The sequence below is a fragment of the Mytilus galloprovincialis genome, chromosome 11, assembly GCF_965363235.1.
Source record: "Mytilus galloprovincialis chromosome 11, xbMytGall1.hap1.1, whole genome shotgun sequence".
Taxonomy (NCBI): Eukaryota; Metazoa; Mollusca; class Bivalvia; order Mytilida; family Mytilidae; genus Mytilus; species Mytilus galloprovincialis.
In genome coordinates this window covers 77,990,374-78,017,586 of record NC_134848.1, presented here as the reverse complement: position 1 = coordinate 78,017,586, position 27,213 = coordinate 77,990,374, and the positions used below count along the sequence as shown (strand labels likewise).

Genomic DNA, 27,213 nt, shown 5'->3' with positions numbered 1-27,213 from the left:
AGGGACGCCAAGTGATTAGAAAAGTTCACTTGGCCTTTTGGCCAGATGAGCTCAAAAGCAGTTATCAGGAAATCATAAATATATTTCTCTTAATATTTAGCAAACAACTATCAATTGAAACAGTCAACACAGAACTATTTCTTGCCAGCATGAAAGACAAATATTTACCATCGTTAACACCACATCCACAACAAATGTTTTTATGGCTACAAAGAGTTACTGTCAGCAGAAGAAAAACAATTCATGAATCAATGAGGTTTAATAATAAAAAAATCTCTAAAGATCTGTAATAAAATATTACAACATAATAATTTATGTAAAACACAATGTGTATAAAGTAAAAGACATCAAAAAGGTGTTTAATCACAATAAATATGGTGTTTTTTGGAATTGTTACACTAAATTTAACATTAACTACAGTTATATATGCCTTATTACTGGTGATTGAGAAAAAAGTATTTGATAGAGATCAACTGTTCTTGTATCCTTTATGTATTTAATATCTGATGCTTGTGCACTAATTTTACAATTTATCTAAAAACTACTATCGTAGGTGGGGCATAAAAAATCCATGTACATAACCCATACTTTTCGATCTCCCAATTCACTTGGTTTTTCTGATACAAATTTTAACCAATATCATTTACAAATTTGAGGATAATAAGTTTCACAAAATTCTGTTTAAATTTTGAAGATGTCTAATATTTTACAATAGAATCTATCTTTTTAATATAACAAAATTCACATTTACAAATATTTTTATCATCTAAATCTATAATTTACTTGAAAGAAAACGAAATTTGATTGAAATACCTTTTCAATTTTGGCAAATTTAATGGAAGGCATGCTTGATAAATTAACAAATTTTAAAGGTCTACAAAATGTCATTCTAACATTTCCCTTTTCCAACAATGTTAATTTTACTAGTAAGGTATCCTATAACAGTGTGCAGGATCCTTCCTACAGAGGACAGGTCATACAAAAAAGACCTCAAAACCTATTCTTTGCTGCCAATTTGAAATTCAAATATGAGGTATTTTGATTTAAAAATTAATTTTTTTAGTTAAGGTAGAAATATCTTCATTTTGTATTTATCTGACAAAACATCTTTGTTTCTCTGTACTAAAAAGTCTAGAAAATTTGGCTAATATAAACAAACATGAGCCAATTGCAGGACAGACAAAAATTACAGACCAGTATTGTATAGATCTCATTGAATTAAGATCAACTTAGTCTAGAAAAAATTTTGGTTTTTACATTTAAGTCTATACTAATTCACATAACAGAATTATACTTATATGACTAATAGTGTAATAAAGGATAATGATATGAAGCCTTATCACAGATTCTTTGATGAGAGATCATACATTGAGCTTACCAGGGGAGATAACCCAAATAACATACAAAGGGAGATAACCCAAATAACATACAAAGGGAGATAATAAGGAAAACCCATACAAACAGATATATAACTCGCAAAATATATATTAAAGCTGCACAAGAATATTTCTATAGGACGGAATGTACAACACTAATTCAGTAAAGGCCATTTAAATAATATTCTTAATTACTGACAAAGAACATATTTATACATTGCATTGCAGCCTTACATGTCAGTGTGGCATAAAACTAACAAATATATTTCTGGCCTATTACATACAAAGACATAACACCCATATCATACAGATTATAATGTAACAGTTCAAAAATCAAAATTGAATCAAGGCAAACTAATTGATTTGGAGTTTATTGTCCTAGTTAACCTTGACCATAAATTAGTCAACATAGATCATAAAGACAGTAAATCAATCCACTTCTAAATTGGTCCATTCTATTTTCATACATAAATATTTACTATTTTTTAAAAGTTTACCCAAACTGCTTTTGTATGTAGACAAATTAATTTTGGTATTATAATTTTAAAGTGGAGAATTTGTATTACTTTTCAAAAATGAATGTTAAGGTCACATTTTGTTCATGAGTTATGGAACCTGAATTTTGACTATTGCCTACAGCACTTTATTCTAAAACTGAATAATCTACACTATACGTTTGACCCAAATAAGATCCTCATACTTAACTATTGTTTTGCATTTTAAGTATCTTAAATTGAATGTTTCATATACATTGTTCAAAAGAAACTTATGCAATCAGAACATGCTATGTATTTTCAGACATTGTTATAGAGGTACATGTAACCTTGGATCAATTGCTTGAGTACTCTAATTAAGAATAATTCACATGATTGCCAATGCTCTAATTAGATAGATGAGATTCAAATAAAACATACACATAATGTAATTGTTTTGTGATTGTCTATTAAATTTCTGCAAGTAAAAGCAATGATATTAATTTGAGTCATGCTTGATAGAAATTTTGGAAAGAGATTAGAAGACAAAACCCTTCAGTGTGGGACTTAATTCATAGTGCAAATCAATTCCATTTCTAATACTGCTAAAGGACTAATATAAGACATTTAACCTTAAAATATTTAATCTGGAAACAAAAATTCAAATGGATACTACTAGTATCACATTTATGCTTTAATAGAACTTCAGGTTATCAATTTTCAAAACTCTTATAAACCAAAAGATCACTTGTACCTAGTGGAGGGTTCCAGGTGTCTACAACAACATATTATACAAATAGTATATAGTATGTATTGACAATTTTAACATTAAATCAATTATTTGGACATATTGTTGATTGGTTCTCTCAAGGCCTATTCTTCCTGGACGTATTGTTGATTGGGTCTCTCTAGGCCTATTCTTCCTGGACCCTCTTTTTACGGTTACGTCTTGCAGCTAACTTCTCTTGTAAACCCTGGTCAAGTCTTTGTTTATTCATTTCCTGAACTTTTGTAAACTCTGACTTTTCTTTTGTATATTGATCTTTGAGCTTGTTGATATTTCCAAACAACATTTCTTCCGATGGCGGTGGCGCCAGGTCCTTTAGTGGCATTGGTGTTGGTGGTGGCATGTTTTTAGACTATTAGAGAAATAGACAAGTAAAAAGTCAGCAAAGTCAATTTATATACTGTGGATTCATTATTGTAACAAATACATTTGTTGGTATGCAATAAACGCAAAAAAAATAAACATATTTATAGATATATAAAGAAGATCGTTCATGGTTTGGGGAATCTGTGTCATTGAAATGTTTGGCAGCAATAAGAGATTGTCCCTTAAAAGGAATGCACATGAATTAATGATAACCCTTAATTAAGGTGGTACCAAACACCTTGATTTAAATTAATTTGGTTTCTTTAATTTTCATAAAATTTTGACAAAATATTTTCTTCGACCTTGACAAAAATATAAAAATTTCATAAAACTTGATAATGAACCACACAAGGGAGACAAAAAATTTCATTGGATATTTAGCAGTTTGATAACAACTAATTTTGATCATAAAGAAGCTTAATATTTCCTTAACAATAGAATGTGATTAAAACATTCAGCTGATTTTTTAGAGTTATCTCCCTGTAGTGTTATGTACCACCCTAATCAGCAATCTTTCTTTAAAATTTGGTTTCAAGGTTTGATCCAGTGGCTTTCTGGATCAGAGGTATTATACTTGAGAATAGGAAGAAACCTTCCTTTTTTCCCCAAATTATTTTGGTGATTTGTGTGAATTTATCTTATTTTTGTGATTTATATTGAAGTGTATAAAGGAATGTAATTCTTTTGCCTCAGAACCCCCTTCTTTCTAAATTTTCACTGTTAGAATAATTAAACATACTGATCCCTCTGATCCTGGAACATCATCAGCATCAGTCAAACCAACCAGTTCTTGTTCTACCTGTTTGTCATTTATTTCTTCCTGACCTGAAATTACAAGGGGAGATAATTTAAATATAACAAGGGAGATAACTAAAAGCTCAACTTTACAGGAGAAAAATCTGTGATAATATTTTCTTTTTTTAATCCTTTAAATAAACATAAAATAAAAAAAAAAAACTCAGATTCTTTAATATAATATTTATACTATCAAAAGGCAAAAACTTTAAGTTTAATTCATAACCTACAAATGTAACAAATATGTATATTATATATATGATAATTTAGCACAGATTTAATGAGATCTAAAAACAATTGTGAGTTGTAGTGTATGAGAATGAGAGAATGTATAAATGTTAGTAAATAGTTAACAAATCACCCAGTTGGTTTGCAGGGGCAAAGTACAAATCCATAGAATATAAAGTGCGTATTCTTAAAAGTGTTATGGAGAACATAAAGACAATCAAAAGGAAAGATATTGGTTTTTAAACGTTAACCTACAAATCAATTGTTGTGCTAAATAAAAGTCCTTTTTCTCTTACAATTCAAAAAGGAAACCATAGTTTTCTTATAAATGTTTATATGACAGAGGAACCCATTAATTAATTGTAATAGTTTGAACATTTTTGCCTTATCTAAATGGGTGAGTGGAATATAACCTTATATTTCCTTTGAATGGTTTTAAACTTGTAATTTTTTAGGGGCCCTTTTTTGGGGGCCCTTTATAGATTGCTGTTTGGTATGAGCTAATGCTGTACTTTGACCTATTATGGTTTACTTTTACAAATTGTGATTTGGATTGAGAGTTTGGCACTCATACCACATCTATTATGGTCTGTAGCAGTCTGTATGTATGTATGGTGTGACGATGTTATAATTTAACATAAGTTATGGCACCTCCTGCAAATTAGTGACAATACGATTGGTTTAATTCTATAGATCCATATAGAGTCAGTAGATAGGGGGTTTATGATGTCAAGTCTACTTTCAATAAAGATGTCATCTCTAATGAATTGAATTGTATTTCAAAATAAAAAAAATGACAGCTAAAGTCATGTGTGCCACTTGGTTTAGGGGTCAGTTGCAAATTAAATAACTTATAACTTTATAAATTCGTTTAAGTTAAAGATGGCCATAAATGCAAATTTTACCAAAGTGTTAATTCTTTCCCCTTGTTCTTCTGGATGAAGTTACAAAAGTTCACTCCTTTTAAGTGTGACAATTGCAAGAAAATCAGATTCGAGATGATCGCATTTTTAGAGAAAAAAATATATCATAGTGCAACCTTAAACCCACAAGCCTTCATAGCCTAGCAGTAATAAAACAGTCAACCACATAACAATTGTCTTTTGGTTGTATGGAATACTAGGTTTTGGAAAAATTGTGAAAACATTGATAAATAAGGACTATGGTATGAGCTGCTTTCATTCATTTTTGTTATTCAAATTTTTTTTATGTAAAAAAAAAAGACAAATATCTAATTCATTTATTTATTTGAGTGAAGCACTCATTATACAGTTAAGCTGAGCAATAACGAAAAAATGGCTTGATGAAGATTGTCAAATTAAACACAGAAATGATTATGATGCAGCTCATATCAAGGGTAATTTTATCTGTTTTCTCTATGACATACCTTCAAGCTGTGATAAAACTGTAGAAAATATTATGAATGATATATAATTTAGTCCATGATGATGTTTTATTATCCTCAGATTTTGCAATAATATGCTTACTACTCTATAGAGTAAATGTACCTTATACCGACAGAAAACCATCAATAAAGATTAGGTAGACTCACTAATCACAAATAGAGATGCATATAGTGTTCTAGCTACAAGTTAATAGCAGAGGGTACAGTTTAAAGATGAAGGGCATTTTAGTGTCATATATCTTGTATGAAAGGGACAATTTAATAATTTTTATCTAAAAAAACACAGGAATTTAACAAACAAAAAACCATGAAATTTATTCAACTATTTTCTGTTTGGATAAAGTTATTAGTCTGGAATAAAAATTTTCATGAATAAAACTCATTGGTATGAAAAAATAAAGCATCTGATATTTTTAAAAGTGAAAAGAAAAGTTTTTTCGTATGCGTAAACAGATGATTATAAATGGCAGTATGCAATGTTTTATTTTTTGTGAATTTAAAGGGGAAAATAAACCCCAAAATGTACCTTTGCCAAAAATGTAAAAACTAAAATCTTCTGATTGAAGACTTAAAAAAAACCAGTTTTTTACTGTCATAAAAATTAAATTAAAACTTGTCACTAAGGATTCAGTAATACTATATTCCTTTCTACTACATGTTGATCAGGTTAAATTATAAATATATGATAGTTATCTCCCCTTTATATGATTTATATTTACCACACTCCTCCTGTTCTCTTTGTAAACCTTTGGACACATCAGAGTAAATATATTGATCAGTCTTCTTAGACAAAGAGTGCAGACAGTTTTAGACCCTTTCAAAATATCTTTTCAGGCAATAACAACAAAAATCTGTGAACATTTTTTTCACACCCTAAACAAAACTTTAAATTTAAGTTTATACTAACATGTAGCTTATGGTAAATTTATATAAAAGTAAAAGAATCAAACTCGTTTTAATGATAGCAAACTTTTACAAGCAAAAGATTTCAAAGCTAGCAAAACTGTTGAATATGTAACTTTACTCAGCGACAGCCCTGCATTCTAGCATTGATCGAAATATTTGTAGTTTAAATGCTTTATAAACATTAAAATAAAATCTCCTTCAGTTAATTACATTATAGACTTCAGAGATATTAATTTTTTTATGTTAAAATTAATAAAATCACTTAACACACATTATTACGCAAGCTCACAACTCACAATAAATCAACCTGTCTTTGTGTTTTCTCACCTTTTTGACCTAAAGCTAAATTAACAAACTGTAAGTGAGAACTACACATACATTTAAATACGCTTCACTAAGATGTGGGCTTTCAATTTTAGCATAACTCTTACTTTAAGAAAGGGGACAGTTCAAATAAAGAGTGATCAAGCACATTCATGCAGATATCTGTTATAAACTGATATATTTCAAAACTAGTAATGAGCGAAATTAATTTGAGTTTGAGTTTATCCGGGCTGTTCTCTAAAGTATTTACAGATACAATGTAGTATGTAATGTTTAACTGGAATAGTCATTATCGTTCATTTACTTCAACTGGCTAGAGAAACAGACATATAAAAAACAGAACCTCAATTTTCTATGAAATTGTTTCTTTTCATAAACTATAAGAACTACAAAACATGTATGCTGACAAAATTTAAATATCTCTATTCAATGTTTACATTTATCATGTTTACTCATCAATTGCATGTGTATACAGTTAACACACTTATTTTCGTGGATACTTATTTTGCGTTCAGCCCTTTCTAGTTCATTTCCTGTTTTTCAAATTTACTAGATGTTATTTAAATTACTTCAATAAGGAAAATTTCAAGTTTTACATATTCTTGGAAATTTATATCTTTCTACTTTCAAAAGTCGTAATAATAAATCGATTGCCAAAATTAGTTGGTTTACAGCAGTTTTAACCATCCAATCATAGTACATATGTTAAACTTATATAAGTTCTACAGTCTTTTTAAAAACCAAATTAAATTTCCATGATACTGTTAATTCAAAAATTATAACATGCATTTATTATCACCATTTTGAATGAACATACACCAATGCAAGATCAATTATCACAATTTGATATTTGCAATCTGTGTCACTGATGAGTCTTTTGTAGATGAAACGTGCGTCTGGTGTTAATATAAATTTTTAATCCTGGTATCTATGATGAGTTTATTTGCAACCACTGGGTCGATGCCACTGCTGGTGGAGATTTATTTCCCCGAGGGTATCACCAGCCCAGTAGTCAGCACTTCTATGTTGACTTGAGTTATCATTGATGTGTTCATAACTATAAATTAACTGTCAACAAAACTTTGATTTTTTAAAAAACTAAGGCTTTTCTACCTCAGGAATAGATTACCTTAGCTGTATTTGGCAAATCATTTAGGAATTTTTGGTCCTCAATGCTCTTCAACTTTGTAATATATTTGGCCTTTTAAACATTTTTTGATTCGAGTGTCACTGATGAGTCTTTTGTAGACGAAACGCGCGTCTGGCGTTAATATAAATTTTTAATCCTGGTATCTATGATGAGTTTATTTCCAAACTTTATATATCATGTCAATAATTGTGTAGTTTTAATGAAGTCTCTTTCTTGACTAAGATGTCTTGTAAATGACTTACTAGCATCCAGATTACAGGTTCCTCCGTCTTTCTCCACCGATTCCTTCATCAGTCTCAATCTCTCTATCCTTAACTTTTTAGAACATTCTCTTTCTTCATCGGAGGCGGATTTAAAATCCTTCTCAATTACAGATGTAAGAACCTAGAGTACAAAACAATACATGTATAATGATAAGAAAATTCTCACTTATCTTGTTTCTTACTTTCTGCCAGATATTCTGGATTCTCTGATTTTATCCATGGAGTGCCATAAAAAAATTCTTCCCCGTTGATATTTTTACCGATTTCCCGAAACATGGAGAATAACGAACCTTTTTCACAGCTGCACGTGAAATAAAAAAGGCAAAACATGTTGCACGAAAATTGCCCTTTACCACCCTCTTAATAAATTAGTTTGAAACATTTTGCTTACAAGTAAGAGATATTAAACTCTAAACACACATTACAAAAGGTGAAAATAAAAATGAGTCAGAAAATATCCTACATGCCCATAGAAAAATAAAAAAGTCCCCTTTACACTATCAAATAATGTAAGTAGGGTCAAGGAATTTATGTGTATTTTATCAATGGAGTGCCATGGTAACACCCAGGGTGAAGGAATTTATGTGTATTTTATCAATGGATTGCCATGGTAACACCCTAAAAGTTGGGAGCATGTTTATAGACTTACTAAGTTAGTTGGTACATGCCAAGTGACACCATTTTTTATTCGGACAGACATCATTTCTTTCTAATAACAGTTCCAACAGACAGATTTTGCTGTTCTGCTTTAAGACAGTGATTGAACATAAAATAATCTTGAAGAGCACAATTTCCTCTTTTAAACACTCAATATAAAGATAATGTTGTTTATCTTTTTTGCAAACTTATAGACTTACGCTATCAAACCATTGCAGCAATGCATAGCTCCTCTTGTGTGTGACACTGAAACAGTTGAGTGCGTGTTTGTGTCTGTCAGTTGTCATCATATCTATATACACGTTAGCCGTAGCTTTCTGTAGTGTCTTGATCTCGTCCTCCTTACAATAGGGGAACTGTATGTTACTCAGGTATTTCTGTGTATTCTGTAAATTCTGGACGGCTGCTGACAAGTTGTTTCTGGCTTCTGTTGCCATGGTATACATTGTTTTTGTATCTCTGTAAAGCACAGATATGGAGAGGTTTGGCATACAGTCATAAAAATTTACTCTAGTTTGTCATAAAAGTTTACTCTGTACACAAATTACAAAATGTGTGCAAATCTACTATTTTGGCTGGTTGAACTGTGTATCTAATTGTACCAGAAAATTTTAAGACAGCAATGCCAGACATATGTAACACAATAACATTTTTAGTTTTGTAAATCAGGAAGGGTCTACCTAATAGGGATATATCTTAAATTTTGATTTTGAAATGAGTAACTGACTCTGGAAGTTAAATGATGATGTCATATCAATATACTGTGGATTCATTAATATTCGTTAGATACAAATTTCGTTGATTTCTTTGGTACAGGTTAACCACGTATTTAAATGTTCAATGAACTATAAAATATCTATTGGCTTGTATTCAGACTTTGGCAAAACCACGAAACTATATATATCCATGGAAGTGTCAGTTTTCCTTACGGATGTCTGCTGGTCATGTTTTAGAATTTTTGTCAGATTTACGGAATCCTCTGGTTTTATCTATTTGAATGCCTTAAAAAAATTTCCCCATGAACCCCCATTTTTCTTTTTATAATTCTTTTACAAGTATAATTATAAGTAATTTGTAAAAGTCTTATAAAATTTTATTTATTTCTTAATAGTATTTGAGAACTTTAACTGGTCAATGATAAAGCTATGAAAAATCAAGAGAGAGCATTTTCCCGCCAAAATTACAATGGCTGAGATCTCGAAAACAAGCACATTGACCCCTATATTATTTTTGCTTTTTTGATTCCTCAATTTATTCCCTATAAATGCATACTAGTTTTATGAAAAGTTATTTATTTTGAAACTGAGCAGCGAACATCCTTAATCCACGTAAAATGGTACACATGAAAATAAATAAATCCACAGTACAGTTTCTCAATGAATATATTCTTTTATCCAAATATCATCCAACAAGTAAATATTGCTTCAAAGCAAATTCGAGTTATTGGACAAAAAGTTTACATACAGATGGAAAGAAGGAAGTACATAGACATTATCATCAAACACAAACATGATAAATATTACTAGGAGAGATCTATTTAGGAATCATATAAACAATTTCTGATTCAAAATGGCCTTACTGTTTTGTAGAACACATTACAGTCTTCACAAATATGGCATAACACATAAGAGTTTTGTTTGAATTTCATGCAATCTTTATCTCAAAATGCCTTATAAATATAAGTACTTACGATTTGTCTAGTTTGCCCAACTCGTCCCACTTTTTGACAGCATATGCTAATTGATTGACAGCATGTTGTAAAAGGACTTTACCATTGGTCCATTTATATTTGGCCACTCCTACTCTGTTTCTCTTTTCTACTAACATGTCCATTTTACTTTCCAGTTCATTTTCTTTTTGACTTCCATAATCACCTTTGAAGATGCTGGCTGAAAATCAGAGCGGCAATCTAAGATACAGTTATACATGTAGTAAAATAATTTTTGGGGGCCACTTAATTTCAAGATTCGTATTGATCAGTAGAAAAATAATATGAATATAAATATACCTGAACATGCGTAAAATCTGGATTTTCTGTTACAGAAATACATCAAGAAAATAAGAAAATGGCAAAAATAAAAAAATGATTATTTCTGCAGAAAAAAACAACTATATTAATTCCTTCAGAAAAGAAAACTTCATACTTCAGACCTATCATATGAGAAAAACATAATAGAACTTACAATAGGATTATGTAGACAGATTACTTTAAAACTTAACTTTTACTAAAACTTTTAAGACCAGTGTTTCATACTACTAGGTTCAATATTTTGACTGATTCTTATTATTAGGTTCGAGACCACAATTATTTTGTAGTGCTTTTCTTTTAGAACATAAATGAAAATAAAAAAAATCCCACCTGCGCTTTCTCAAAGAAATTTTTACAGTGTGTTGTACTAGTTTTGGGACAAATTATATCAAAATTATAGAAAACTTCATCGCCTCTAACACAAAATATGGACAATTTAATGTTTAGGGTGTCTTGAAATCTTTTGACAGCTTCCAAAGTGTTAATTTTTAACCTTTTTCAGCTGGACCAAATCACTACTTTCCTTTAAAATTCTGGACCCAAATTTTTTTACAGTGTAATTTCACCCCCCTACTTGCACTTTAAGGCATTAAATATGGAGAAATAAATTTGGAAGGGGTAATTATAAAAATTAATGGCAAGTAACCCACTGTTAACACTAGGGACTATATTTGTGAACAACGAAAATCAAAAGACGACAATTGTGGTCTCGGACCATTAAAGGTCAAACACATTGAACAAGTTTGTTTAGTTTTGTAATCCCTTCACTATTTAGATCTATTCTTCAAACATACTCAGCTATTTCTTTTATCCAGTTTTGTCAATCCCCCTTTAAATCTTTCACCCATTCACACACAACTCCTCTAGTTCAATGACAAGTTTGATTAGTTTTGCCAATCCCTATCTATTTTATCTATCATCATATAAACATACACAATAACTCCTCCTGTTCAGCGACAAGTTTGTCCAGTTTTTCCACTTCTGGTGTAAGGTTCTTGATTTCTGCCTGGATATCTTGTATTTGTTTTGTGATTCCTTCTAAGTCTTTCTTGGCCAATTCTTCTTTGTTTAAAGCTTCTAGGTATTCAGCCTGTTAATGAGAAGTTAAAAACATTTTAGCCAAGACTCCTTCTTTATACTACCTCTTGTAAAGAGGGTGCCAATTGCTCTGTGCTATTACAGCTAGTAACAGTTCTTTGACTGTCTGTAGATGTCCTGTTGTAGCAATGCAAAATGTTGTTTTATCAAACTTACAGTATACACAGCTACTTTTGCATAGGTACTATTTCTGTACTTAAAATCTGAAGTACTGGAAATTTACTTGTAATATTTAGTACTATTTCTTTACTTTAAAATTATTGTAATATTTAGGTACTACTTAAATTTCAAGTACAAATCAAGTACTGTAAAATACAGGTACTTAAATATTACAATAATTCGTAAGTAACACAATAGTACAACATGGACTACAAAATTCAAATGTCAAATAAGAATTTGTAAATTACAGGAAAGCAAGTATTTTTTAATTCACAACAAGAATGTGTCCTCAGTACACGAATGCCCCACTCGCACTATCATTTTCCATGTTCAGTGGACCGTGAAATTGGGGTAAAAACTCTAATTTGGCATTAAAATTAGAAAGATCATATCATAGGGGACATGTGTACTAAGTTTGAAGTCGATTGGACTTAAACTTCATCAAAAACTACCTTGACCAAAAACTTTAACCTGAAGCGGGACAGACGGACGGACGAACGAACGGACAGACGGACGGACGCACAGACCAGAAAACATAATGCCCCTCTACTATCGTAGGTGGGGCATAAAAAAACATGTATGCACTGTTTTGTTTATTTTCTTTGGTTACATCTTCTGACATCAGACTCGGACTCCTCTTGAACTGAATTTTAATGTGCGTATTGTTATGCGTTTACTTTTCTACATTGGTTAGAGGTATAGGGGGTGGGTTGAGATCTCACAAACATGTTTAACCCCGCCACATTTTTGCGCCTGTCCCAAGTCAGGAGCCTCTGGCCTTTGTTAGTCTTGTATTATTTAAATTTTAGTTTCTTGTGTACAATTTGGAAATTAGTATGGCGTTCATTATCACTGGACTAGTATATATTTGTTTAGGGGCCAGCTGAAGGACGCCTCCGGGTGCGGGAATTTCTCGCTTCATTGAAGACCTGTTGGTGACCCTCTGCTGATGTTTTTTATTTGGTCGGGTTGTTGTCTCTTTGACACATTCCCCATTTCCATTCTCAATTTTATACTGTAAATTTAGAAATCATTTTGATGTTTTGATTAAAGGGAATAACGAGATTGACAAGTGAAACTGTGAGCTACTGCTCACTGATGATACCCCTGCTGTAACTGGATAGTTTTAATAGTGTAATATATGTAAGTGTTCGGTAAACAGAAATTTGTTAAGGAATGAATCTGAAAAAGCATCACACAGTATAGCTGAATTAAATTAACCATAAAACCAAATTTCAGAAATCTTTATGATGTAGTACTAGTAGTTCCTGAGAAAGAATGCGACGAAAAAAATATTCATGGAACAGATGGATGCACAGATGGAGGTAAAACATTTTTAAAGAGGGGTTTAATAAAGTATGTATCGCAATAACGTCTGCCTGTATTTGGCCGCTATCCCAATAAATTTACTTGTTCTGAATACACTTGTTGATGAAACTTATGAAAGCTGCCTGTATTTGCCTGCCAACCCAATGAAGATAGTTACCTGTTCTTTGGACATTTGTTGGTCAAATTTAGCTTTGCCTAAAGATGCCTGTATTTGCCCGCCTTTACCAGTTAAATCATCAACATCTGCTTTTTCTTTTTTCCTGAAATTTAAAAAATTGACAATTTTACATCATTTGTTCATTTTTTTTGTACGATATATCAATTCAAAAGCTATGTTTTTTTAAGAGAGGGAGGAAACAAGAGGCTGTCACAACGACAGCAAACCGGATTTATTAATATTTATTTGTGTCCTGGCAATATCACAAGAACCATTACTGATGAATGGTGAAAGTGAAAATCGTCAATATCAAATTTGACCTCCATTTTGTCATCAGTATCAACATCTTAAAATTTGAAAAGCTTATAATATTAGATTGAATAGTTCATGAGTAAATGCAACAACGTGAATGGAAACGCCATTTCACAATCTTTCAAGAACCATAACTCCTGAACGGTAAAAGTCAAAATCATCATTATTGAACTTGACCTCTATTTTGTCATCAGTAACAACATATTAAAATTTGGGAAGCTTTGGTAAAACAGTTCATGCGTAAATGCACGGACACGACTGGAAACACCATTTTTCAATCTTTCAAGAACCATAACTCCTGAACGGTAAAAGCCAAAATTGTCATTATTGAAGTTGACCTCCATTTTGTCATCAGTAACAACATATTAAAATTTGGGAAGCTTAGGTAGAACGTAAATGCACGGACACGACTGGAAACTCCATTTTTCAATCTTTCAAGAACCATAACTCCTGAACGGTAAAAGTCAAAATCGCCATTATTGAACTTGACCTCCATTTTGTCATCAGTAATAATATATTAAAATTTGGGAAGCTTAGGTAGAACAGTTCATGCGTAAATGCATGGACACGACTGGAAAATCCATTTTTCAATCTTTCAAGAACCATAACTCCTGAAGGTAAAAGTCAAAATCGCCATTATTAATCTTGACCTTCATTTAGTTGTCAGTAACAACATATTAAAATTTTAAAAGCTTTGGTTGAATGGTTCACGAGTTAATGCAAGGACATCATTTGATTGCCGGCCGCCCACCCGCCGTATATCCCCAAATCAATGACCGACATTTTTGTCACAAAAATCCGGTTAAAAATGGAAAAAAAGGGGATATCAATATAGGGACAGACATTTTGATTTGCAACGGCCATCTACAACTGAATTGATTACTGGTGTTTTTAGCAACATTTTTTTACCAAGCTTAATGAAGCCCCTAAAGTTAAACATGTCTTTACTGTCAGACAAGTCCAAAAGTCATAATATCATTTAATATTATTGTCACATATGGATAAAATGAAGATAATGATCAATTTCTATGACAATTAGATTCTCAATTGATGCATAATCATGAATATTTAATTTACTAATATTCAATAATGTTATTGTAATAACAGATGTTGATCTAGGATTTTGAAAAAGGAGGGGCACCAAACTACTGTTCTCAACAGACCCCTTGTTATTTTTCCTTTTTTAAAATTGAAACTCTATTCTTATATTGTTCAGTTTCAATTCCACAAATTTGTGATCTCATATATAGATTATTACTTCAACACAATCTACAAATGTTTCAAATTTAGCTTGTGATAAAAATTTCTTTTTTCAGTATCAATTGAGTTTCAATTCAAACCAGCATAAATTTAAGCGATGAATTTGCTTTTCAATTTCAAATCAATGCACTTATCAACAAGACATAAAATGGTTGACTTCAAATATCCAATAAACATTTTCATTTGCTTTTTTTTTTAACACTTAAACAAAATTGTGAGTAAACTGCATATAACCCTTAACTTCTATGAATAAGAAGATTTGGTATGACTTCCAATGAGACAAAATGTTTAAATATCTACAGATAATTCCTATTGTTCAATTTCATTCATAAGTTTTGCTTTTTTATGTTAGTTATACTTATGTAGTAATTGTGCCTTAAATTTATATAACATAAATATTATGTATACATATATACTTTCAGTCCTTAATTTATTTTTAGTACATGTATTAAGTTTTGGCGAGTAATTATATGAAACTTTGACGGACATGGTTGACTGAGTTACTAAGAAATATATATGTAGAGAGAAAAAAAAACACAAAACAGAAAGTCCATGTAATAGAAAAATGAAAAAAAAATATAAGTTTATTAGTGCTGTCCAGTTTACACGATTTTGATCAATAATATTAAAATCATTTTCTGGTTCTTTAATGGGCTCTTGAATATGTGTCTAAACATCAGCTGCATAAAAATGTCATTAATCTTTAAACTGAAAATTGGATTTCAATCAATTTGATCAATATTAATTATATAAAGTTTTAATTCCCCCAACAGAAACATTCTCCCATTTCTGTTAACTTATTATGGGATTCTTCGTTTTATTTTTTTTAATTTAAGGACACTTTTCTCTAGTTTTAATATTTTTAAGCAACCACAATTAATTATTCATAACTTTTTGGCCCTTTTCTGTATTGTAAACTTTGTTGGTCTTTTTGTCTTTATAGATATAAGAAGATGTGGTATGAGTACTAGTGCCAATGAGACAACTCTCCATCAAAGTCACAATTAGTGAAAAGTAAACCATTTTAGGTCAAAGTACTGCCTTCAATACAGAGCATTGACCTACTTTGAACAGCAAGCTATAAAGGATCCTAAAACTTAGTGAAAAAACATTCAAACTGGACAACTAACAGTCTAAAGATCATTTGTTGGGCCTTTTTCACTAATGTTCAAATTTTGGGCCTTTTTCTCTAATGTTCAATATTGGGGCCTATTTCTATAATGCTCAATATTTGGGCCTTTTCTCTTATGCTCAATTTTTGGGTTATTTTTCTAATACTCAATATTTGGGCCTATTTTTCTAATGTTCAATATTGGGGCCTATTTCTATAATGCTCAATATTTGGGCCTTTTCACTTATGCTCAATTTTTGGGTTATTTTTCTAATACTCAATATTTGGGCCTATTTTTCCAATGCTCAATATTTGGGCCTTTTCTCTAATGTTCAATATTTGGGCCTATTTCTCTAATGTGCAATATTTTTGCCTATTTCTCTAATACTCAATATATCTGGGCCTTATTTCTCTAATGCTCATGCAACATTTGATCTTTTTTCTCTATTGTTTAACTATTTGAGCCTTTTTCTCTTTTATTTAAATTTTAGTCTTTTTTCTCTTTTATTCATTTGATGGGCCTTTTTCTCTAATGTTCATTTTAGGCTTTTTTCTCTTTTCTGAAATCTCCTTCAGAGTTCAGACCCTCATTCAATATCACAGACCACTTAACAAACTTAATCAAAGTGAATTATTATACAACTAACATATAGATTCACCAATGTTGACATGAACTATAAATTACCATTAAAATTAATAAAACATTTAAACCAATCAATACAGAATGTCCATTATCTTCATGTAACAAATTTACTATGCATCGAATGTTATCAGTGTAGAAACAAGTCCAGGGTATTGATTGTACTTTGATTTAGAACACTTCAAGTGTAATCGTTAAAACAAAATTTAATGATTTAGCAGTTTTAGTGAGAAAAGAAAGAAAAGACAAATCCAATAGCAATCCATGCTATAGATGAATGATGTAATGGTACAACTTACAGCTCAAGTACATCAACTTGCAAAACCCCAAAGGATAAGGGTTGTTTTAAAAAAAACTGGGGCCAAATAAGGGGGGAGGGAATGATACCAAACAGAATTTAAGAAGAGTTACAATCAGAGGCATTAAGAGGGGGGCCAGGTGGCCTTCCCCCTCCTTTTGTAAGAAAAGTTTTGATGATTATTTAGGAAAACACTGAAGCACTACTTGGGCCCGTCTTAGACAGCCATTTTTAGATCCAGTGACCATCCCTGATAAAAACAGTAAACTAACTAATCTACAGTGAGAGTTTCAGCTGGCTACAAAATGCATGTAGTAAGTCAGGGATATGGCCGTTATTGTTCACTTGTTTCTTTGATTGATACATGTAGCATTTAACTTTGTCAGTTTTGATTGATTTCCAGTCTACAACACAAACTGTTCCCACAACTATCATGACTATAGTCAGAAGACCAATATTCAGACATTTTTTCTAATATGTGTGACGTCTAAACAAAATTTGCAAATACTTACAAATCTATACTATTAAACGAGAAGACCTCATTTTTGGTGTCGCTTCTCTTCTTTCCACAATAAATTAATCAACACGACTCTGTGTCCTATATGTACAGTGCATAGTCGCATTTGTCATCCATTCATATGATTATTCAGATTGAGTTATTTTTGAGAGAAAAACGAGAAAAAAGGCATCCGGATATTGTCCCGTCATTGGACGAAATTTTAAGTCAGATTATACTTCCGGTTTGCGTTTTTCTGTATACTTTGAACAAACAAATAGTACGAATAAAGTGTATTTTAATTCTGTTCAAAGTTTATTAAATGGAGAGGGTCTGTATACTATGTCAATTGACCACCATGGATCGATTACTAAACTAAGAATTGAAAGTAAATACACTTTATTTATATAGTAATATACAGATAAGCGCTAAATTATTCATGTGAACTTTTGATATCTTTTCTGAAATTCTCCATTCATTAAATATTTTACAAAATTCATTGATTACAAAAAAAAGATGTGGTAATGATTGCCATGTTGAGACAACTCTCCACAAGAGACCAAAATGACACAGAAATGAAATTCTCCATTCATTAAATATTTTACAAAATTCATTGATTACAAAAAAAAAAGATGTGGTATGATTGCCATGTTGAGACAACTCTCCACAAGAGACCAAAATGACACAGAAATTTACGACTATAGGTCACCGTACAGCCTTCAACAACGAGCAAAGCCCATACCGCATACTCAGCTTTAAAAGGCCCCGAAATGACGATGTAAAAAAATTCAAACGAGAAAACTAGCGGCCTTATTTATGTACAAAAAAGGAACGAAAAACAAATATGTAACACACAAACAAACGACAACCACTGAACTACAGGCTCCTTACTTAAATGTTCATAACATACTAAATGTATGTTCATATTGAAATTGATAGAAAACCAAAAATTGGGAATTTTGGAAATGAAGGAGGAGGTATAAAACTTCTAACAACACTTAACATACTTTTAACTCCGCTCTGAATGCCCGCGATTTCGCGGGTGTGTTCTAGTCCTAAATAAAAGTTTACTACTCGGCTTCATATCTTGACTTACATCTAGAAATTGACAATGAGGGTCGGTTGAAAACAAAACTTTACGACAAAAGAGATGATTTCAGCTTTCCAATTGTGAACTTTCCATTTCTAAGTAGCAACATTCCAGCAGCACCTGCATACTGGGTATATATCTCCCAATTGATACGATATTCCCGTGCTTGCATTTCCTATCATGATTTTCTTGATAGAGGGTTACTGCTCACAAGGAAGCTATTAAACCAAGAGTTCCAAATGGTGAAGTTGAAATCATCCCTTCGTAAATTTTACGGACGCCATCACGAGTTGGTTGACCGTTATGGAATAACCGTTTCACAAATGATATCGGATATGTTCCTTACGTTGTAACTACAATCCCCTTCCCTTTCATGAATGTGACCTACCGAATTAGACTATTTACCGGATTTGTAATCACATAAGCAACACGACGGGTGCCACATGTGGAGCAGGTTCTGCTTACCTTTCCGGAGCACCTGAGATCACCCCTAGTTTTTGGTGGGGTTCGTGTTGTTTATTCTTTAGTTTTCTATGTTGTGTCATGTGTTCTATTGTTTTTCTGTTTGTCTTTTTCATTTTTAGCCATGGCGTTGTCAGTTTGTTTTAGATTTATGAGTTTGACTGTCCCTTTGGTATCTTTCGTCCCTCTTTTACTAGTCTTTTGGAATTTAATCAAAATTTTTGTTGGAAAATGTCTGTAACAAGTCAGGAATATGGTGTTTTTGTCCCCACTAGTTTTATTGATTGATAGAATTATATAGATCTTCTCTTTTTGAATTTGGTTAGCTATAATAGGAGTTTGTTACCTTTGTTAAAAACTTTTGTGTGATCTGCATTGAACTCTTCTTTTTCAAATTCCTCATTCATTGGTAGACTTACGTTTTATCCTGACATTCTTTGTAGTGTGTTTTTAGCTGGGATTCAGTTTGCTGTACATCTTTTAGCTGGTCCTCTTTCATCTTCAGGCTCTTCCTTATGTTTTTTATTTCCATCATATGTATCTCATTGTCAAGCCTCACATAAGTCTGGATTGTCTCCATGGTAATCTTCTTCTGTAAATAAAAAGTATCTCTCGCATAAAAATTAATCCATGCTACCAGGCTCACAATAAAGTATGCATTACACATGTTTGGTTAATATATATAAAAAAATAGTTGAAACCAAAAATAGAAAGAAAAAAATTGTACCATATCTAGTGCAGGTCATCTATGCTTGGATATTTCTTACATGCTTCAAACAAACAATATAAAAATAAGAAAATGTAGTATTATTGTAAATGCTTAAAATAAAAAACTCTTTTCTTTCATTACATGGACAATGATGGATATATATATATCTTAAGACTATAAACATTTTACTCACGTCTCCCATTTTCAGTTAGTTTTATTTTCTTCACCGGAACACAGTATTATTTTACCCTAAAAATATACATGTATATAATTATAAACTTGATAAATAACAAAAGTTTACAAAATTTAAATTGTGAGTTTTGTACATTTGCAAAAGCTATCCTACTGCATTTTTCTCAATAATAAAATAAAGCCAAAAATTTCATCATTACAGTTTTTGAATAATAGCTAGGGAATAAAAAGGTCTCTTTCAAAAAAAAATATGCAACAGGGCCCTAGATTTTTACAATTGGATGGAAAGTTGTGTTATTTCAGAACTTACCCTGTATGGAATAAATAGTGATAAGGTGTATGACATATATGATGCAAATATATGCAGCTTCCTTAAATCCCAATAATTAATCCCTCATGTATTTCCACTCTTTAAAAATCGCAATAATAAAAGCTTACAATAATTTATAGTATATTTATATACTGTCCCTAGAGATGGGAATTTTCTATACCTGTCCATAGACATGTAGATCACCACAGTAATGAGGGGCACCAAAAAGGGATGGGGGTACAAAAAATGTATCTGCATGGAAGAATGCAAAATAAAATTTCCATTTCACAATGAACAATTACAATTAAAAAATTTTGCACATTGATCTTTTTACTGATTTCATGTGAAACCAGGTGCTCCGCAGGGCGCAGCTTTATACGACCGCAGAGGTCGAACCCTGAACAGTTGGGGCAAGTATGGACAAAACATTCAAGCGTGATACAGCTCTGAATTTGGATTGTGATCAAATTTTTGACATTACATGGTTTTTTTTTACACAAAACAAATGTCAAGATTTTACAAATCAATTAAAAGATTTCTTCTTCAAACTTTTTAAATCTAAAATTAAATAGTTGACACAGCATAGGTTTCTGACACAGAATGAATGTGGTCTAATGAACTTAAAAGTTTTTTTTTTTGCCTTTGAGCAATTCACTATGCTGTTGAATATTAATCCTCTCAAAAAAATGTTTGAAGAAATTTTCTTTTTATTTATGAAATCTGAAATGAGAAAAATTTAAACCCCCCCCCCCTCCCCCACCCCTTTTTTTTCACATCCCCGTTTCCCTTTTTCCAAAACTGATATCAATTCAAATTTCAAATGGAGTTTGCAACAATAACTACTCTTTTAAATACATCATAAAATATTAAAATGTAAAATAAAGTGCTTGTTATAACTGAATGGTAAAGATTGGTTGGTAGTAAAAGTGAATATACATTGTTTATTGTATAAAACAATAAAAAAAACTTCATCAGCAACATTTTATATCAGTATATTGGCAAATTTCCAATGAAGTTATTTACATAAAGTTATTGGCAAATAAAAATAGAAAATGACATCATAGTCATGTCTGGCAAATTTCCAACATATATTATCAACTACTATTCTATACAAAGAAAGATAACTCCAATTGAAAATTAATTGCTATTGCACAATATTGTGCAATTAGATATTTCTTGCTATTGTGCAATACTGTGCAATTGAAAATTTCTTGCTATTGCACAATACTTGATATGGAATCCTGATTTGGACCAACTTGAAAACTGGGCCCATAATCAAAAATCAAAGTACATATTTAGATAAAGCATATCAAATAAGCTCAAGAATTTAATTTTTGTTAAAATCAAACTTAGTTTAATTTTGGACCCTTTGGACCTTAATGTAGACCAATTTGAAAACTGGACCAAAAATTAAGAATCTACATACACAGTTAGATTTGGCATATGGACCATAATTTGCTATTGGGCTCCGTTTCCTATAACTATAGAAAAGTGATAAAATGTGAATTACTGTAAGAAAAGTTGTAACTACATCTAAAGATGCCATTATTTTTATTAACATACAAGTGTATGCTACTCTTCCCTAGAAAAAAAATTGAAATATACGAATTTCAAAGATTCTACAACCGTATTTTTGTGTCGTTTCTCGCGTTACTTTTTGCTTCCGAAGAGCATAACGCTGACTGATTTATAGATAATCGTCACCGGCAAATTCGTAACTTTTGCTTTCAAATAACAAAGAACATCGACCAATAAGAATAGTGAGAAGAAAATGCCGAGAACTATAAGTATTTATGTAGCAGATGTAAGAACAGTGGCGTGATTTTTGTGTCCAATTTCGTAACGCAAATTTTAGATGATGTAATCTGCTTTGTTGTTATAGAATTCTTAAAAACAATATGCAAATATGAACTCTCGCGAGATGTTCAAACAGGTAAATCAGAGATGATTTACATTCTTGTTTTGATCTTCGTAATAATTAAGTAAGAAAATGACGTTATCGTTATGCGTTACATTTCACACGAAACAGAAGTCCAGTTATTTATTAAAATTGTTTTTGTCCTTAAGTTCTAATCATTTCCGGTCATACGTGAAACATGTGACTAACATGTGATCACGCCCTTACAGCCGGACATACGATATACTAGTTCTAAACATTGTCTTTGTTTCCAACGGGATGTTAGCAAACATAATCTGTAGACTTGTTTCGACTTGTTTAAAAAAGGAAAATACAATTTTCAAAGAGATTACGCCGGGGGTCTATTATTATTCCTATGTGCATAATGTTACATACGATCTTGTGTGAAAATAAATGCCCAATGACTTGACAAAATCGATTTCAAATTTGACCGACGTTTAAACACACTACGTTTCCCAATAACGATGTAAAGGGTCCTTGAAAAATTCAATCGAAATTACGTCTCTTATCATGGTGCCGATGTTCGTTGGATTGATTTTGCTTCAGCAGTAAATATTACTGGATATTTTAGGTGAATAAAGATAATTAAATGAAAAATGCATGTTAATATACCGTTACACTAGGAATGTACAAAGTTGGTAACTTTGTCACAATTTTTAATTATTTTTTTTTTATTCATGTTCTGCAAACACTTTTCAGAAACGCAATAAACTTGTCAAAGGAAAAGTAAACTTTTACCAGGCATGACTTGAAAGGAAGTACTTTATTGATTTTAGCCCACTAAAGTAGGTTAAAATGTGGAAACCATGTAGATGGTGTACAGGTCACAAATATCACATGGTGCCTATTTTAAAGATTTTAATTCCAAGTTAAAAGTTTTTTTCTTTACTGGATTTAAAGAATTTTACATTGCCAATGATTTGGAATAAATTTTATATAACTGGAATTTCAAAACCGAATATAAATATATTTTTTTGGCCAAAACATCAAGATACAACGATTATGGTATCCTGTATCAATGAAGAAAATATGGAAAATTCTGAATAAATTGTACTAATTGTTTTCAAAACAAGCACATATTTAGGAGTTTTATAATACTGTTACATTTAAGATGGATTTTAAGAAAAAGTATACTGTTCAGATTATTTTAAGCAGATTTTGCAATAAAATAAAACTAAAAAAATGCTTTCGGTTTCTTATGGTTTCCTGTCACGTTTAAAAAAAACTTTAATATAACATTGAAAATAGATTTTAAATATTAACATGAAGCAAGTAACACTAGCAATGGTGTTTATTTATGCCTTTTGAATTATATTGTGCAAAATAAAGAAAATAAAGATTGGTTTCCTGTTTGGTTTCCTGTCACGTAAATGGTGAATCAAAATGTATTAATTTTTTCTCGAAAAACTCAATTGTTCCATTCATACTATTCTAACACCAACACAACCCACAAAATAAAAGTTAAAATTTTAGAACTTATAAAAAAGGATACAAAAAGAAACCAAAGGCCGAATACCAAATTATGGTCCATATCAAAGAACCCATTTATTCAATTTTTGATGAAATCAAACAAAGTTTAATTTTGGACCCCCATTTGGACCAACTTGAAAACTAGGCCAATAATTAAAAATCTAAGTACATTTTTAAATTCAGCATATCAAAGAACCCCAAGAATTCAATTTTTGGTAAAATCAAACTAAGTTTAATTTTGGACCCTTTGGACCTTAATGTAGACCAATTTGAAAACGGGACCAAAAATTAAGAATCTACATACATAGTTAGATTCGGCATATCAAAGAACCCCAATTATTCAATTTTTGATGAAATCACACAAAGTTCAATTTTGGACCCTTTGGGCCCCTTATTCCTAAACTGTTAGGAACAAAACTTCCAAAATCAAACCCAACCTTCCTTTTATGGTCATAAACCTTGTGTTTAAATTTCATAGATTTCTATTTACTTATACTAAAGTTATGGTGCAAAAACCAAAAATAATGCTTATTTGGGCCCCTTTTTGGCCCCTAATTCCTAAACTGTTGTGACCTCAACTCCAAAAATCAATCCCAACCTTCCTTTTGTGGTCATAAACCTTGTGTTAAAATTTCATAGATTTCTATTTACTTATACTAAAGTTATTGTGTGAAAACCAAAAATAATGCTTATTTGGGCCCTTTTTTGGCCCTTAATTCCTAAACTGTTGGAACCAATACTCCCAAAATCAATCCCAACCTTCCTTTTGTGGTCATAAACCTTGTGTCAAAATTTCATAGATTTCTATTCACTTAAACTAAAGTTATAGTGCGAAAACCAAGAAAATGCTTATTTGGGCCCTTTTTGGCCCCTAATTCCTAAAATGTTGGGACCAAAACTCCCAAAATCAATCCCAACCTTCCTTTTGTGGTCATAAACCTTGTGTTAAAATTTCATTGATTTCTATTTACTTTTACTAAAGTTAGAGTGCGAAAACTAAAAGTATTCGGACGACGACGACGACGCCAACGTGATAGCAATATACGACCAAAAAATTAAAATTTTTGCGGTCGTATAATAAAAATGGCAAAACACATTGCACTAAAATAACCCTTTACCACCCTCAGTAATAAGCAATATATTCAAGAATCAGGGTCCGTTCATGCCCAACCACATTCGCGCCCATTCACATTGGCCCCCTACATGTTCGCACCCAAAGTCGGTTCGCGCCCAAATTTTATTTAAACTATCATATACTATGAAATACTAATTGTACATTGTATCTTCATATCTATTTTTTTTGTAAAAAAATTATCCTGATCGAGTAAAAAAATTTGTTGGTTTTTTGGTTAATAATTTGTAAATGAGTTCTTAAAAGTGAATTGTTATAAATATTTAGCCATCATAATGTCATACTTGTCCAAACACACATGAGATCAAAGAGGGACGAAAGATACCAAAGTGACAGTCAAACTCATAAATCTAAAACGAACTGACAACGCCATGGCTAAAAATGAAAAAGAAAAACAGAAAAACAATAGTACACACGACACAACATAGAAAACTAAAGAATAAACAACACGAACCCCACCAAAAACTAGGGGTGATCTCAGGTGCTCCGGAAGGGTAAGCAGATCCTGCTCCACATGTGGCACCCGTCGTGTTGCTTATGTGATTACAAATCCGGTAAATAGTCTAATTCGGTAGGTCATATTCATGAAAGGGAAGGGGATTGTAGTTACTACGTAAGGAACATATCCGATATCATTTGTGAAACGGTTATTCCATAACGGTCAACCAACTCGTGATGGTGTCCGTAAAATTTACGAAAGGATGATTTCAACTTCACCATTTGGAACTCTTGGTTTAATTGTTTCCTTGTGAGCAGCAAACCTCTATCAAGAAAATCATGATAGGAAACGCAAGCACGGGAATATCGTATCAATTGGGAGATATATACCTCGTATGCAGGTGCTGCTAGAATGTTGCTACTTAGAAATGGAAAGTTCACAATTGGAAAGCTGAAATCATCTCTTTTGTCGTAAAGTTTTGTTTTCAACCGACCCTCATTGTCAATTTCTAGATGTAAGTCAAGATATGAAGCCGACTTAACTGTATCTGTAGTATCCTTTATCTCTAGTTTGATTGGATAGATGCGTTCCACATAGTCACCAAATTTTGAATTGTTTAGTGAAAGAACATCATCTATATAGCGGAAAGTAGAGTTAAAGGATATTGCTAACTTCTTATCTTTCTTCCTAAGAAGTTCCTGCATGAAGTCAGCCTCATAATAATAAAGAAACAAGTCGGCGAGTAGAGGGGCACAGTTTGTTCCCATTGGAATGCCGACAGTCTGTTGAAAAACATGTCCTCCGAACGTAACAAATATGTTGTCAATCAAGAAATCAAGCATCTTGATAATATCAGTTTCAGAGAATTTTTTGTTTGAATCAGAGTGATTCTTTACAAAGTAGGATTTATCCCTCCCTAAGACAAGATACTTGTATCTACGTTGGCCATTCTTTTTTATCAAAGGAGACAAGCTGTTAAAAACAATTATCTATCATGTTTTTTGTTTAAAATCTTCAAAGTTTTAGTCATACCAAGCTAAATATATGCAGTTAATTACATCAAAGCATTAGTTAAAAGAATTAAAACCAACAATCATGATTTTTAAACCCATTAAAAATAACACCAAATTAGGCTGTGTATAAATACCAATTAGCAGTAATCATACATAATTAACATTTTAAAATAATTAATCATCAAATTAATAAAAAAAAAAAAATATATGATAATTCCTCAAACTTGATTCAAGAAAATAAAATTATATGGTATATAATATACATATGATAAAATATCTAATTATTCAACTGAAATTCTAATAATAAATTGGGCGCAAATGTGTAGGGTGCAAACAAACGTCATGGGGTGAACATGTGAGGTGCGAATGTGTGGGGTGCGAAAGAATATTGGTCGCGAACGAACCTGATACCTATATTCAATACCAGGGAGTTTGCGTAAATAGGTGTCAAAATCGCCCCCTCCCCCATGTGACTTGTTTACTTCAAAAACTTGCTACCATAAGTCTTGCAATATCTTAACAAATTTTAATTTAGATGGTCATAACCGGAATTCCAATATTAATGTCCCAAAGAAATTGACAGATCGATAAAAAATTAAACTTGAAGAGCCAGGAATATAGATCACTTTCATTTTCAAAATTAGCTTAGGTTAAGTTTGCAAAAAATAAAAGTACAAATAATATCGTATGAAAAGACGTAACCTTCTTCATCACACTTACCGAATAGATATCAAGTTATGAAATAAAGAGGTTAATTTCGAAATGTACATGTAAATATTATAGAAACATTGACCATATTCTAATTGTTTCACAGGAAGTGACGTTTCCCTTAGCAATTGTGTAAACACGGATCGGATTA

General features: G+C 31.4%; 1 protein-coding gene across 5 annotated transcripts; it reads right to left on the bottom strand.

Annotated features, from left to right (window-relative positions):
- Positions 1–244: 244 nt before the first annotated feature.
- LOC143052849 (uncharacterized) lies at positions 245–27,213 on the bottom strand. 5 transcript variants are annotated; one of them, XM_076225967.1, is made up of 13 exons: positions 27,075–27,213; positions 20,074–20,129; positions 19,591–19,763; positions 13,503–13,605; positions 11,693–11,849; positions 10,421–10,619; positions 8,931–9,189; positions 8,053–8,194; positions 6,150–6,176; positions 5,413–5,430; positions 3,742–3,827; positions 2,764–2,988; positions 245–2,722 (listed from the first exon to the last, which is right to left on the bottom strand). In XM_076225967.1, the coding sequence occupies exons 2-12, from the start codon at positions 20,080–20,082 to the stop codon at positions 2,764–2,766; spliced, it is 1,398 nt and encodes a 465-aa protein (XP_076082082.1). In that variant the 5' UTR covers positions 20,083–20,129; positions 27,075–27,213; the 3' UTR covers positions 245–2,722. The 5 variants fall into 5 exon arrangements, with proteins under 5 accessions (XP_076082082.1, XP_076082081.1, XP_076082083.1 ...); XM_076225966.1 differs by having other exon boundaries at positions 245–2,988; XM_076225968.1 differs by lacking the exon at positions 5,413–5,430 and having other exon boundaries at positions 245–2,988.